At 39.1% G+C, this 16,314-nt stretch overlaps 1 protein-coding gene across 1 annotated transcript in view; it reads left to right on the forward strand.

Annotated features, from left to right (window-relative positions):
* LOC111336213 (hemicentin-1) overlaps positions 1-9,564 on the forward strand; it is a 52,421-nt gene extending 42,857 nt beyond the window's left edge. Inside the window, exons 16-19 of the mRNA XM_088726401.1 lie at positions 329-445; positions 1,064-1,094; positions 1,714-2,017; positions 6,403-9,564. Of these exons, the coding sequence (XP_088582527.1) occupies positions 329-445; positions 1,064-1,094; positions 1,714-2,017; positions 6,403-6,705 (755 nt within the window). The 3' untranslated portion in view covers positions 6,706-9,564. The remainder of the gene's footprint in view (positions 1-328; positions 446-1,063; positions 1,095-1,713; positions 2,018-6,402) is intronic.
* Positions 9,565-16,314: the final 6,750 nt, after the last annotated feature.

A 16,314-nucleotide genomic window follows, 5' to 3' on the forward strand; every position in this document is an offset into this window, starting at 1 on the left:
GACTGTTTTGCTATAAAACAGGACCCTTTCATAAGAAATCCCTCGACTGAGTGCTTGAATAATTCTGGCATACATAGTTAGAAATGAGTGTTTTTTGCGGCCGTGTTTTTGCATTCCCTCTTTTTTAGCCAAAGCCGTCGCGCCATTCAATAGGAATCGGAGAAGAATCCGCCGGTGCTTCTTGAAATCACTTCTCAGTTCCCAGATTGCATGTAGCGACATGAAATTAATTTTGCTGATTTCTATTGAATCGCGAGACGGAATTCGCCGAGAAAAGGGTGCCGAGGTCCACGTGAATGCAGCCTAGTGAACATTTTTTCCGTTTTAGTGAGCGTGGCCTTCATTGTCTTCTTGGTTGTTTTGGCCGTCATCTTGTTTTCCGTGACGTTTGCTATTATTATCTATTGCTTATACAAAAGAAGGAAGTGTAGAAAAGATCCCAGGGGTAAGTATAGGGTTGATGTTTATGTCTATTTTCACTGTGGCAAGGTATGAATGAGGGGCTTCAGCACATTCATGTTATTTAAGATGAAATTATATCAAAGTCGACATACTTAACTGAGATGAAAAGTACACGTTACAAGCATTTAAAGTTCTGCAAGGAATGCAAGTACTCCGAATGTATGTATACACTCACAATTGTTATTTTGTCCAGTCTGGAAGATCATTTTTACAGGGTTAATACAGAGGCAGGAATTGTTGTAAAATGTGTAATCTCCAATGCTGGTCTTCATTTCATCATCAAATCTTTTTAAATGATATTAAGGAAATCTGAAAGAATTACCATGAATCCTTTTGGTACACTTTATTAGCCCTTTCCACGCCCCTAAATTTTCTGCAGGAGTAGTGCTTAAGCTCTTTTAGTTTTCATAGGAGAATTGCGGGTCGCAAATTAAATTATAAATAGATAATGAACAACGGGACAGTACCGAAGCGAGTGTTGCAAAGAATGGTTGCTTTAATACTAATGTTCATGCTGAGCAAGCGTATAATTATTGTAGATATATATTTTGCCAGCTAACCTTGATTTGCTTTTTTCCCACATGTTAATTTAAACAACAAGTTCACGGTACCCAATCTGAAGAGAGACCATTGTAAGTTTTAAACAGGTGTCTATTCTTTTGTTCTCATTGTTGATATCGACATTGCTTTGTGAACTGAGGTCGTCGCATCATTGCGTATCATACAATTCTCAAAGTGAGTGAGGCAAATAACTAGTTTACAAATGGATGAAATTACAATTTTTGTACTGAAAATTAATGTTTCTGAATTTTTTTTCTAGTTTAAGTAATTTGTAGTAGCTTACCGCAGTCAACATCAATTCGAAATTGAATTGGCTCCAGAAAAGATTGTTGGAGATCTTCCGGTTGTCTTCAAAATTCAGTCCCTTGTTTGTTTTTTAAGTTGTAGAAAAAGGCTAGAAATCATCGGTTTATAGTCAAGAATCTTTCTTTTGAGTACGTTTTCCTTGTTGATGTCTAAACTGTTAGGTATATTTACTTCTGTGACGTTTTAAGTTTGTGAACAGGTAATTATTTTGTTATGCAGTAGCCACTCATTCCAAGTGTGTGCTCGAATTGTTGACCAGGCGACGTATATCAAAGTGGCTGTTCAGCAAGACGTTTGTTTATTGATTGAATACCATTGTTCTTTTGGTGTTTTACTTATATCTTGGGCTTAGAAACTATACAGAATCGTTTGCAAATTTTGCAGTTCGCCATCAAATAAGAATGATTATTCTCAAGTCAATAGCGGATATGCAGAGACGGGTCCACGGTCCACAGAAAGGGCCAACTTAGACCACAACCAGGAAGAGGAAGGTGCTGCTGCGATACCAGATTATGCTGTCGTGGATAAGTCCAAGAAGAAAGGGAAAAAGAAGGATAAGAGAGCCGCAGAAATGAAGCCGACTGAAGATCAGTACGCTATAGTGGACAAGTCAAAGAAGAAGACGAAGCTGAAGAACGAACCAGATGCCACTTACGCTGAAGTGGACTGTCAAAAGAATTCAAAAAAGGTATGCCAACCACAGATTGTTTATCAATTTATTTGCGTAGTTAGTTAAGTATTTCTTTTATTTGTTTTATTTTGCCAGATTACAGGCAATCCTATAGTTTTTCTTCTATTGACACTAACTTCTAACCTTTCCCTGTTGAAAACGACATGACTTGAAACTCCCCCAGTTTCTTCCTATATACTATTTAGTTTTCTCCTTAATGGCTATTTACTGCCCGATATGTGAACAATCTAGATTTTGTGAAGGTGTAGTCTGATCGTCCGGGTGAGTGTAGTCCTGAGAAGGACTCTTGTCGGTGGCAGTGACTGACGTTTCGACAACCTGTGCGGAAGTCATCATCAGAGTCAAGTGAATGATTGTTGTCAGTAGAATGTTCTTATTCCAGTTCGTGTGAAATGATCGGTTGGTTTTGCCGTGATGTTATTGGCTGTAAGACTCAAGTGACGTAAGTCGTTCGTGATTGGTCTGTTTCGGTCTGTCGGTAAAGCTAGGTTGTTCTTTTTCGGTCGTTTGTGATGTTTATGTCGTGAATGAGTCGTTTGTATGGGGCGGGTAGTTGTTGACATCTGTTTAGGGGAGTCTGTTCTAAGTTAGTAAACCAGCTTTCCAGAGTCAGTCGTTGAAAATAGTCAGTGCTGTAGGTTAGGCATTGCGCAGAGTCCCAGTCAATGTTGTGGTTGGTAAGTCGATGGTGTTCAGCAATGTGATTGCTGACATCACCTTTCCTCGTCGCCCGTCTGTGTTCAGTCAGTCTTGTTGTGAGGTTTCTGCCAGTCTCACCGATGTAGGAGGCTTGGCAGTCGGAACAATTGATCTTATAAATCGTTCCCTGTCTGTTCCTCGGTTCGTCTTTGTCTTTAACGTTGGTTAGTAACTGACGTAGTGTGGTGATGGGTTTGTGGGCGACGCGGATATTGAAGGGTAGTAAGATGCGCGAGATGTTTTCAGACATACCTTTTATGTACGGTATGGTTGCTGTAGTCGTAGGGGTTGCGGTGTCGTTTGTTTCGGTAGTGGTAGTGGGTCGGTGAGTGTTTCGTCGGATGAAGTCGTTGTTGTAGTTGTTCTTCGTAAAAACACGGTGAAGGTTTCGCGATCAAGAAAAAGTTCAACAGGCCGAAAAACAGTCAAAGATTAGTTTACCGATATGATAAAGCTGACATTGATGGTCTAAGAAATACATTCTCTCACATTTTATGGGATTCCTACATATCCTGTGAGGATATTGACTCAGGTACGGCGAATTTCCAAGATCTTGTTCTCGCGGCAGTCAATCAACATGTACCAAAGATGAAGCTTAGACGCAAGCCAAGACCTCCATGGATAGATAAAGAGGTCTTAAAGTTAGTGAGGAAAAAGAAAGTCTTGTGGAAGCGTTTAAGGGCCAATGCTTCTCTTGATGTGACAACAAAGTTTAAACTTCTTAGGAAACAGACCAAACGTCTTATCTCCTTTAAGTATTTCCAGTACTTAAAGTCTCTATCGGATAAGCTGAAGACTAATCCAAGGAAGTTTTGGTCTTTTCATTCTCTTAAGTCCAAGAGCAAGAGACTACCAGAAGTAATAACTTACTCTGGCAAAGCCAGGTCTGCAAAAGATCCTGTGGAAAAGCTTCCCTGTTCAATGAATTCTTCAGCTCCGTTTTCTCTACAAAAACATCAAACTCTGGCAGCTCTCATGTTGATGTGATTAATCCTAACTTATTGATGGATGTATTCACTTCGTACAGTGAAGTTAAGAATATCCTCTGCAACTTGGACATTAATAAAGCAACTGGAGTAGACGGCATTCCTGCGAGGATATTGAGGGAATGTGCAGAGGAGCTATCTTACCCATTGGTTCTACTGTTTAACTTGTCGTTCAGGTGTGGGAGAGTTCCTTCTTCATGGAAAAGAGCTAATGTCACTCCTGTGTTTAAATCAGATGCTAAAGATGTGGTAGAGAATTATCGATCTATATCCCTGTTATCGATTCCAAGTAAATGCCAAGAGAAGATCGTATATAATGCCATATATTCTCATGTGGCCCCTTACCTGACAGATTGGCAACATGGTTTCATAAGGGGTCGCTCGTGTGCTACCCAGTTGGTATTAACACACCATCAGTGGACAAAGGCCTTGGATGATGGACTACAGGTGGATGTCGTGTTCTTAGATTTTTCTAAGGCATTTGACAGAGTATCACATGATATACTTCTTCTGAAGTTGTGTAATTTCGGCATCTCTGGTAGCCTACTAAGATGGTGCGAGGATTACTTGACCCACAGAGAGCAAAGGGTTGTTATTGAAGGACAGAGTTCTACCTGGTCTGTTATCCCATCTGGTGTACCACAGGGCTCCCTACTGGGGGCATTATTTTTTGTAATATTCATTAGTGATTTGCCTGATGTGGTTATGCCTGGAAACACAATCGCACTGTACGCAGATGATTGTAAAACATCAAGACTGATAAACTGTACATCAGACCAACATGATTTTCAATCTGACCTGAATAATCTACACATCTGGAGTCAGCGAAATCTAATGGATTTTAATGTAAAGAAATGCAAATTGAGGCGTATCACGAAAAAAAGTATGCCTTTTCGTTCTGACCTTAAGCTGAATGAGAGCTCTCTGGAAGAAACATCTGAATTCTGTGATCTTGGATTAGTTACTAGTAACAAGTTGTCCTGGAATGCTCATGTTGATAAGATATCAAGCAAGGCTAACAAGATTCTTGGCCTTATTAAAAGGACATGCAAGGGTCTGAAAGATGTTAACATGTTAAGAAGGTTGTACTGTGCTTTGGTAAGGTCCCAATTGGAATACTGTACTATTGTCTGGTCACCCTTCACGGCTAGAAACATTAATAAATTGGAAAGGATTCAGCGAAGAGCCACCAAGTTTATTCTAAAAACTGATGATGATTACAACACTCGTAAAGAAAAACTGAACCTGTTATCTCTAGAGGACAGACGCTTCTTTTTTGACGTACTATTTTTTTATAAAGTTCTTAATGGGTATATTAATATAGATATATCCTCTTATATCCAATTTTATTCACATTCGGAAAGATACTCGTTGAGGGGTAAGGACGAACTTAAATTAAAAAAGAACTACGCGAGGACTGATACTTTTAGGTTTTGCTATTTTAATAGGATTGTCCACATGTGGAATGGGCTGCCACTATCGGTCCGTCAGGCTCCAAGTGTTTCTTGTTTTAAAAGGGGTGTAAGGGATTATTTGACTGCAAGATTTGATTGATTTTAGTTTGGATTTGTTTTTTTGTTAAAGGTGGTCTTGCGTGCATGGGGATTTATCTCTTTTGCGGACCATCCTTATGGCACCTTTCTTTTCACTCTTTTGTATTATTATCTATTAATGTAAGTAAGTAAGTAAGTAAGTAAGTTATATGTGTCATTAAATTGTAATAAATAAAAAAATAAATAAAAGGTATTTGTTCTCGTCGGATAAGCTGTCTGTCGAGTCACATACTAGTTGTGCGCGTCGTGTTAGAGTTCTGATAGTTGTGGCTTTGTGTGATGTAGGGTTGTAGGATGACTCGTCTAGTAATCTGTCGGTGTGTGTCGGTTTCCTGTAAACTGTCGTTCATAATGAGTAGATTTTCTGTGATAGACTATGTTTCTCAAATCATAAACACCGATTTCATCTTGAAGTACCATCATCAGTCATTCCGCACCCACGTTTGCTTCCTACCCAGTCAGGTCGGATTCGCACCCACTTAGTTGAGTCGTTTCGTGTCCATGTTAATATAGGATGTTTCCACTCCAAGTATGGTTAAAGTAAGAACATAGAGTGAACGAATCAACAGGAATAAACGAATTTATGGCTGTTGATAACAAAGGGAGAATCACACTGTTATTGTTTAGAAAGTCGCAAGGTAGTCTAAAAATGCACAACGAATATATGAAATTCATATATCTGAACTGCGGTTATAGAAACGTATTTGCGCACGATCCTCGCAGTAAAAGCACTATTTTAGCAATAGTGAAAATCAGAACTGAAAAAATTCAGGCCTGTACGGCATTCGAACCACTGACTGCAATACTACTGCAGCGCACTACCAATTGAGCTAACAATTGATAATAGATATACTCAGCAGAATTTTGCGGGCATCTTACTTGTTTGAATCTACTAACTTGTTGTAAACAACAAACAACATCTGCTCAGGTGTTCCCTTCAGAGGTATTTCAAATAAATGTATATTGAGATGAGTACGAATCGACTAGCAGTTCTGTTGCAAACCAACTTGAACTAGGTATAAATCGTCTGAATTTGGGTACGAGACGACTGCGTACGTAACGAGTGGATACCTGTAGAAGGTAACGGACAACACTTATTTCGAGGATCTCAAAATTATCTTAAGTTCATTATTTTTAACCACAGAAGCCCAAGCCCGGTGACGTTCTTTATGCTGACTTGGGTGAATTCCATCAGATGAAGAAAATGCCTGCAGTATCCACCTCGCCCAAAGCATTGCCTCCGATCAAACGGCCGGAGGCTTATGCTGAAACACAGTACGCTGACATTACCCAGTTTCCGAAGGGAAACCCTGAAGACCCAGGCGCTGAGCTTCCTAAAGACAATACCACCCCAGCTGTCAAGAATACTGCCAACGGCAGCAAGGAGGAATCCTCAGCTAGGAACACAGGTGATGGTGCAGAGGCAGCTAACGAGACAGGATTTTAGTCTTAACTGAGGTTGTAAAACATTAGAGGAGCTGCAATTGTTTCACAAGAAAATGCTAATCGTAGCCTTAGTAATTAATTCTCATGTTTCATAGTTATTTTCTCGCAGGCATAAAAATGTGTTGTAATGTAGGATAAATTTTGCGTGATATGTTTTTATAACACCGTAAGAGTTAAGTATTATCAAGAAGCAAGTGCGCGTACGATTTGTTGCTTCGTAAAAACAAGCATTTCGTATTTTTTTCGTTTTTGTTTTTGTTTTTTCTTGTTTAGTCTCACAGTGTGGTTTTTGGCCTAGGCTAATCATTTACCTTTATAGTAATTTAGGATGTGAAGATGTGAACATCAATATATGTTTTGCATATAATCTGTTTCATAACATAGTTTGTACTTAGATGAATAGATAAATTTACCGATATACCGGAAAGGTAGCCTTTTTTCAAAAATAGCTCTCATCTTATACAACTTGCGGTTCAATTATAGGTATTTTCCTTAAAATTTTGCAAGTATAATCAATTTACTTCGTAGCGACCATAATGTTAAACAACGTATATATTTTTTTTTATTTTGGTAGGAAACACTTTTTAACATACGTAGTCGAAAATTGGAAGGTGAAGATGTGGTTATTACATGGCCCGTGCCAATATACATAGAATTTTTTGTAAGAAAATAGACGGTCTGGATAACGTCGATCACCCTAGGCAGCACATTTTTCTCAGCTATTTTAAGACCCTGAGTGTTGTTCCGGTCTGGGGCTTGAAGCCTCGACCTCCCGCACAGCATTGAAGCGCTCTCAGTACAACATGAGCTCGCCAGGCGGCGGGTAGGGTTTTGACACCAACCAAAGAAAACACACTTTAAAGTGCCACGAAATTTTTTTTTTTTTTACTTTTTCTAGGTGATAGCTGCGTTTAAAATTTGAAATAATCGACCTTAGCGCCTAGCGAGCTCTCCTTGACCGTTTTTTGCGCATTGAAATTAAGATTTGGCGGCCCAAAAAAGCCCACATTTGGCGCACGGCCAAAACGATCATGTTTTGACGTAGAAAGCTGTGAAGACACGACGGCAGTCATGGTAGAGAAGGGAGAAGCCAAGAATAGGGGACGAAGGAATTGCGTGGCCGGAGAATAATACACATACACCGGGTATTTCTATATATTACTTTGTAGAGGATGTATACCGAAAACAGAGTTAGTTCCTTAAGCGCTTGCTACATGATCTATCACTACTGCAATTGGTGCAGTTTGGTAATTTTCAATCAAATTTTGCAGAAATAAATGGACGCCATGAAAACTCAAAGTACAAATAATTGTTCACGTGAAGGTGGAATGTTTTCCTTTAATTCGCTGCGAATTTCAGCTAACTCCCCCCTTATTTCTTTCTTACTTTTAAAAATGGTCAGCAATTTTTTTTTCTCTATTTCATCTGCTCCAGCTTTTTGGTTGTTTCTTTGTTTGTTGTTTGTTTTTTTCTGCTTTTAGTTCCTTTTGGTAATTTTGGTAGTAGTTGAATTTTGCTTATTTTTCTAGCATACTCGTTTCGATAATTTTTTGAAGAGGAGGTTTAATTCAATTATTTCTGACACTTTTTACGCGATGTTGAACAAGTTTTGAAGATGCTTTTTTAAAATGCCAGTTTTTCACTATTCGCCATGTACCTGCTGTTGAGCAGTTTGTATATCGTGGCATCTACTTCGTTGGGCTGAAATGCGATCAGATTAAAGGAACACATACACACCAGCTTTTTAAGATCACGGCGCAGCGGTGAATTCATGTGTGTTGTGTTAATTACAAATAATTGTCGGACGTAAAACGTCAATGATAGCCATCGTTGATTTTTGTATAGAGAGAGTAAGTTGGTTTCCTGGGCAAAATGTTTGATTAATTAGTTCTAACATGGCACTTAGGATCAAAAGAGTGACAAATGCCTTTGGCGTGGTTCTTATTTTAGACATAGATAACTAGTCAAAAAGGATTGAGTTACTGGTTTTTTTACCCTGCAGTGCAGTGTATGATTATTTAACCTTATATTTAACATGTAATATAGTAATAACCATTGGCGGTAAGGGGACATGTGTGGCAGGCAGGTATGAAGTACCTTCACCTGATTAAGGACTAAAAGTCACTTGTTACTTTGCCAGTGTGCAAATACAGGTGTCGAGTAATCACCAGCTAATCAAACGCACGGATGACGCAGTCAACTGACTAATCAAAACAGAAGTACAGTCTACTTTGAACAAGTACCACAACCCTTGCATGAAAATCGACGAACGCTTCGTTTTGGTTTCATTGCAAGAACTCCTTGGTTGTTCTGCTGGTTAAAGCTGGCTGCCACACTGTCCAGTTTCATTTGACTCATTTTTTCCAGCATAATGCTTTTTCGTAGTCTGAATGATACAATGCTTATATTGATTCTTTTAAGAATCAATATAAAAATGACCGCACATATTAAATGTGCGGTCTGATTAACGAGTGTTGATTGTAATGCTTTAATCACGCGTTTTGGAGAAGTCGAAAGAGCTTAATTGTTTGGTATGTGCCTATCATGAGGACAGACACCTTCCGTAACTCTGTTTTGGTAATCAACAGTTACTGTTCATTAAACCTTCAGCGGTTTTCCAATGGCGAAAACTAGTTGACTTAATCCATCGGAAGTACTAATGTGAACACGCCTGCATATTGTGATGGAATAATTATACCTACAGGTTAACAATGAACAGCTTGAAGCATATTGGTTTTTCCAATCTTTCTATGCCGCTTGTACCACACATTTATTTTTTCTTTTGGTGACTCCTTGATACTTTTTACTATATCAACAGATGTAAACAACTGTAATGCTCATTAAACGCTGATCAATCTTACATGCGTCACTGGTAACTCTTAAAGCTCAAGATTTTAACGTCAAAATTAAAATTTTTAAGCACTTCTGATATGCATTGAAAGTTATGAGGCGATGCCTTTTCCCTTAACTTACAATGATAAAATGCTTATTGACTGTGTTAGGTCGGGCTCGGTCATGAGGCACGAACCTCACTACGCTGAAAGCATTCCTATCAAGCTTCTTACCTTAAGAATCAAGGCCTTCTCAGTGGATTCAGGATCAGTGGGCGTTTAGAAAACAGTACATACATCTCCAAGCCGTTATTTCATGCAAGAGCATTACAATACTTAACATTTAAACTCTTCGGAGAGTAATGAATTCAAACGACACTTACAGACATATATATCGCAACCGCAAAACTGTATAAGAAAATCTGAACAGGTCTGTCATGAAACGGATATTTACGTTTCCTTTTTTGCTTTTTCCTTCAACCTCGGGGTTTTTCGAAGGAGAAGGAGAGGGGGAGTGACGTCATCTGTCGATAGTCGGTATCGGATATCTTTTACCGGTCTTACTTTATTAATCAACTAAAGCCTTAGTCGCTTACTCGCAAAGCCTCTGGGTATAACGGTGATCCACCGTTTGAGGAGGATTACACTGGGTGGAAAAGATTTGAAGTATATAAAAGTGAACGAAAGACATTGTATGGACGTGATTGCATTACTGAGAACTAAAACACTCCATTGCTGCATCCGGGAACTGAGTGTGGTACTTTTCATATGAAATACGACGTCACATTTCCCGCCTTCTCAAACTGCTGAATGAACTTGGTTTGTCTGTTGTTTGGAATGATAGCTATCGCAAGATTTGTTGTAGAAAGGACGGGTAAGCAACGAAGATGATGTAAATGCATTTTCCAGGCAAAAGGAGAGCGAGAGCACCTAAAAGAAAACGCTGTTTTATCTAAAGATTTTCAAAAAGGAACATCTTACTCGTTTACTGCCCTTAATCATGAGATATTGCTTTTACCACTCGAACATAAAATTTATATCTTTTCGACACCGTGTATTGAAAAAATATTGCACAAAGATCCCCATATTAGGGTCGAACGTGATAGCGTAAAATCAAGGCTGTAAAAAGCCGTACGGCCCGGCGGGATACTAACTCAAAGAAGTAAGGAAGGAAAGGGAAGAAAAAAGAACGACAACGGCCACATGATAAAAATGCTCATTGACTGCGTTAGGTCGGGCGTGGTCATGACGCACCTCGTCAATCAGTAGCTGTTTAACAATAATAAAGGAAGAAAGGGAAGAAAAGGGAAGAAAAGGAAAGAACGATGGTCAAATGATGAAATGCTCATTGACTGTGTTAGGTGGGGCGTGGTCATGACGCACGAACCTCGCTACGCTAAAAGCATTCCTATCAAGCTTCTTACCTCAAGAACTAAGACCTCAGTGGATTCAGGATAAGTAGCCGTTCAGCAAATAACGCAGACATCTCGAAGCTGTTATTTCATACAAGGCCGGTACAATGCTTGGCATTTATTTTCTTCAGCAGGCAATGATTTAAAACGAAACTTCAAGAGATGATACAGAAATCCTTACAAGCAATCTGGTTGTACGCCGCGGCTTCCGTGTGTCACCCAAACGGTCAATTTGGGGGTCTCGTTGTCTTCAAATCTATCCTGGAACACCCATACGCAGAAAGTTGTAAATAAAGCCAATAAGATTGTGGGTTTCCTTAAAGGGAATGTTGGTGCAGGGAACAAAGAAGTCTTTTCTCGTCTGTACAAGACCTTGGTTATACCCATTCTGGAATATGCTATCCCCCTCTGGTCACCATATTTACAGAAGAACATCGATGCTCTTGAACGAGTACAACGTAGGGCCTCGAAACACACTCTCCTGATGTCATCTAGGGACTCGCCGTACGAAGAAAGACTAGCAATGTTTAAGTGGTCCAGTCTTCAATCAAGGAGGTCTTATCTATCTTTGCTAGAGTGCTACAAGACTATTCGTGGTCTTAATGGCCTCAACTGTAATGATGATTATTTTGAATTTAATTATTATGGTGAAACAAGATTAAACCATTTATTTCAATTACTGACAGCCATTAGCAAGAGTAAATTGTTTTTTACACTCAATATTTGTTAGAATTATAAAAAAGTGGAATGCTCTTCCTAAAGAGATAGTGCACAAACAGGATTTCAACATTTTTCGTCACGGTAGTAAACTTCAATTGCAAAATATCGGGGTTTTTTTATTTTTTATTTATCCATTTCTTGATGATTTTTACATTTTGCATTGTAATATATATTTTTTATATTTTGTGTAGGAGCGTCCTCGATAGGGATAACCTCTGACGTTTCCTTTTCGGTATGCTCACATAACAAATTGATCGATTAATTGATGATATATCGCAACCGCATAACCGTCTGTCATGAAACGAACATTTCCGTTTCTCTTTTCCTTTTTCTTCAAGGTCGCCGTTTGATTATCTCTTTTCAGTAGCTTTCCCAGTTCTTATACCGAATCCCACCAATAAATTCCAAAGCATCGCCTATTATTCATAACTACCGTCCAGAATCTCACCATCCGTCCCCCACATTCCTAAATGAACTAGTCATAAAAATTTCCGAACCTCGAGTTTGCAATCAAACAAGGCTCGGATCCCAAAAAAGCTATCAAGACCCTCACAGATGGCGGATATGGGCTTCAGTTGGGAATAAAGGGAATGAAATATACGATTGCTGAAAAAACATACATACCAATGCTACGAGAAGTTAACTCGGCATGCAGTTGATTATCTACATATTTTCCAATTGTTCATTTTCTGTCCTCTATTATTAATTAAATTTTTCTTGATCAATTTTCATAGGTGTTATGTTTTTCTATTTGTGTTCTACAGCTGGCATGAATGAAGAAGTAATGCGCGACATTGCTTTGTACTGAGTTCAAAATGAACGCTTGGATTGCCAGTACCAGGTTACTCAAGGGGCATGTTTCGCGCGACTACGATCTTTATTGTTGATGTAGGTGGTGCAGATCCAAAAGAGCTTCGAAAATTCCTTTAAATTTGTCTGTTTGCAAACCTATTTTCTTTCCGGGATGGGTCTAGGTGATTAATCTGTGTGGGAATGTGAAAATTATCGTAGACATCTCGCAAGATAAACAATTTGAACGAAAACCTTTTGTTTCCAATTCGTAGGTTAGTGCAGAAGTCCGTAAAAGTTATTACTTCTTCAAACCGATGAAGGTAGACCTTTTGGGGCTCAAATGAAAACTACATTTTCTACGAATATGGACAAGCGCTACTGAGGCACCCCGGGTAAATGTTAATGCAGATGGCGATGTTGATGGCACTTGGAGTAGATAATTTTGAGAATTGATCTCTTGAAAGCAATTGCATTTGGTCTTATTGTACTCGACTGAGAGTAGGGTGTGTCGGCCTAAATATAAAGAGGACCAAAAGAAGAGGCGAGAGTGAAATTTTTTCTTCTTCCCCTGGACTCTTCATAACTGCATGTTGTTACTTGGAGTAAGCAGCGATTGCAAGTGATTGCAAATACAGGTGTCAAGCAATCACTAACTAATCAAACGCATGTATGATACAGTCAACCAATCAAAACGTAGGTTCAGTCTTCTTTAAACAATTAGCACAAGTCCCCCATGAAAATTCAGGAACGCCTCGTTTTGGTTTAAATACGAAAACTGCTTGGTTGTTCTTCTGGTTAAAGCTGATTGCCACACTGTTCTGATTTGTTGTCATATTGTTTTTCTTTTCCAGCATAATGTTTTTTTCGTAGTCTGAATGAGACAATACTTATTAATTGTTTATGAAAACCACACTTTCCATATTAACAGTGTGGTCTAATTGACGAGTGTTGATTTTCATACTATAATCACGCTTTTTTGAGAAGTCCAAAAATGCTTAAATGTGTGGTTTGTGCCTACAGGACAAGCTCCGTCCATGACACCGTTTTGGAAATGAACAGTTACCGTTTATAAACCTTCAGCGATTTTCCAATGGCGAAAACCAGTAGACTTAATCCATTGGAAGTACTGAAGTGAACACACCTGCAGATTGTTATAGATTACTTATATCTACAGGTAAACAATAGTGTTTGATGCAGATTGGTTTTTCCAATCTTTCCAGTTTGCCGCTTGCACCACATATGTAACCAACTGTAATGCTCATTAAACGCTGATAGATCTTATATGCGTCTTTGTTTGAAATTCTAAAAGCTCAAGTTTTTAACGTCAAAGTTGAAATTTCTAAGCACCTTCATGATAGTCATTGAAAGGAATGGGGCTGTGCCTTTTGCCTTTCTTAACAATGATAAAATGTTCATTGACTGAGTAAGGTCGGGCTTGGTCGTGACGCACGAACCTCACTACGCTAAAAACATTTCTATCAAACTTCTTACCTTAATTTAAGAATCAAGACCTCAGAGGATTCAGGATCAGTAGCCGCCTAGAAAATAGTACACACATCTCCAACTTGTTTTTTCATACAAGTGTGGAACAATGCTTGACATTTATTCTCTTCAGCAAGCAATGTTTTAGAACGAAACTTCACGAGATCATATATCGCAACCGCATAACCATATAAGAAAAATCTGAGCAGGTCTGTCATGAAACGGATATTTCTGTTTCTTTTTTCTTTTCCCTTTCACCCTTTGGGTTTTCGAAGGAGAAGGAGAGGGGGATGTGACGTTCTCTGTCATTTACGGTATAGTATAATCACTATCGGAAATGTTTATCCGGTTTTCCTTCATTAATCAACAAAAGCCTTTGTCGTCTACTCGCAAAGCCCATGGGTATACTCTGCTAAGAGTGATCCGCCGTTTGTGGAGAATTACATTGGGCGGAAAAGATTCGAAGTTTAAAAAAGTGAACGAAAAATATTTTATGAGTGGGATTGCATCACCGACAACTAAAACACTGGTTTACTAATTCCGGAAACCCAGTGGCATATTTTTCATATGAACACGACGTTACATTTCCCGCCTTTTTAATTTTTGTTGCATGAGCTTGGTTTGTCTGTTGTTTGGAATAGTGGCTACCGCAAGATTTGTTGCGGAAAGGAAGGGTAAGCAAAGAAGATGTAAATGCATTTTCTAAGCAACAAGAGAACGAAAAGACCTAAAAGAAAACGCTGTTTGATCTAAAGATTTTCAAAAAGGAACAATATCTTACTCGTTTGCTGCCCTCAATCGTCAGCTATTGTTCTTGCCACTCCAACAGAAAATTAATATCTTCTAGCCTCCGTGTATTGAAAAACAATGCACAAAGATCCCCATATTAGAGCCGTACGCGATAGCATGAACATTAAGGCCGTTAAAAGCCGTACGGCGCGGCGAGATGCTATCCGAAAGAAGTACGAGAGAAAAGGAAGAAATAGGAAGAACGACGGTCAAATGATAAAATACTCATTGACTGTGTTAGGTCGGGCTCGGTCATGCGTTAAAGCATTCTATCAAGCTTCTTACCTTATTATCAGGGCCTTCTCAGTGGATTCAGGATCAGTGGGCGTTTAGCAAGTGAAGCATACGTTTTGAAACTCCTATTTCATATAAGGGCGGTACAATACTTAACATTTATTCTCTTCAGCAAGCATATCGCAACCGCATTACTGTATAAGGAAATTCTGAATAGGTCCGTCATGAAACGGATATTTCCATTTCTTTTTTTTCTTTTTCCTTCAACCCTCGGGTTTTTCGAAGGAGAAGGAGAGGGGAAGTGGCGTCTAATGTCATTTTCAGTATATAATATAGCTAGTACCGGATATCTTTTACAGTTCTCCCTTTATTCATCAACAAAGGCCTTAGTTGTCTACTCGCAAAGCGTATGGGTTTACTCTGCCCAGAGTGATCCACCGTTTGTAGAGGATTACACCGCGTGGAAAAGGTTCGAAGTATAAAAAAGTGAACGCAGTGTTATTATCTCTGAGAAAGTTGTGACGGTGGCATTTTCCGTTCTTATACCGATTCCCGCCGATAAGTTCCTAAATCTCGCTTACTGTTAATATCTGCCGTCCAGAATCTCGCCATACGTCCCCCACATTCCTAAATTAACAAGGCATAAAATTTCCAAACCTCGAGTTTGCAATCAAACAAGGCTCGGATCCCGAAAACCTATTTACACCCTCGTGGATGGCGGGTATGGGCTTCAGTTGGGAATAATGTGGATGAAATATACGATTGCTGAAGAACATATATACCAATGCCATGAGAAGTTTACCCGGCATGCATTTCATCATTTACATATTTCCATTTGTTTAGTTTCTGTACTCTATTATTAATAAATTTTTTCTTGATCAATTAACATAGACGTTTTGTTTTCCGGTTTGTGATCTACAGCTGGCATGAGCGAAGCAGCAGCACGCGACTTTGCTAATACTAAGGTCAGAATAAATGCTGAGAATGGCCGAGCCAGTACCAGATGACTTCAAGGCATGTTCTTTCGCGCGGCCTCGATGTTTGTTGCTGTTGTATCAGATGCAAAGCCAAAAAAGGCTTCTAAAATTCCTTTAAATTTTTCTGTTTGCAAACCTTTTTTCATTTTATGTTGGGTTCAGGTGATTATTAATCTGTGTGGGAATGTGAAAATTACCGAAGACATCCCGAAAGCTATACGAAAACCTTTTGAGATAGAATATCGTGCATCATACGTACGAAAACCTTTTGTTTCCAATTCATGGGTTCGTACAGAAGTCCATACTAAGCGCGACCTCTTGCGTACCCGTTCCATCCCGATCAAGGTAGACCTTTTGGAGCTCAAATGAAACT

The sequence above is a fragment of the Stylophora pistillata genome, chromosome 7, assembly GCF_964205215.1.
Source record: "Stylophora pistillata chromosome 7, jaStyPist1.2, whole genome shotgun sequence".
Taxonomy (NCBI): domain Eukaryota; kingdom Metazoa; phylum Cnidaria; class Anthozoa; order Scleractinia; family Pocilloporidae; genus Stylophora; species Stylophora pistillata.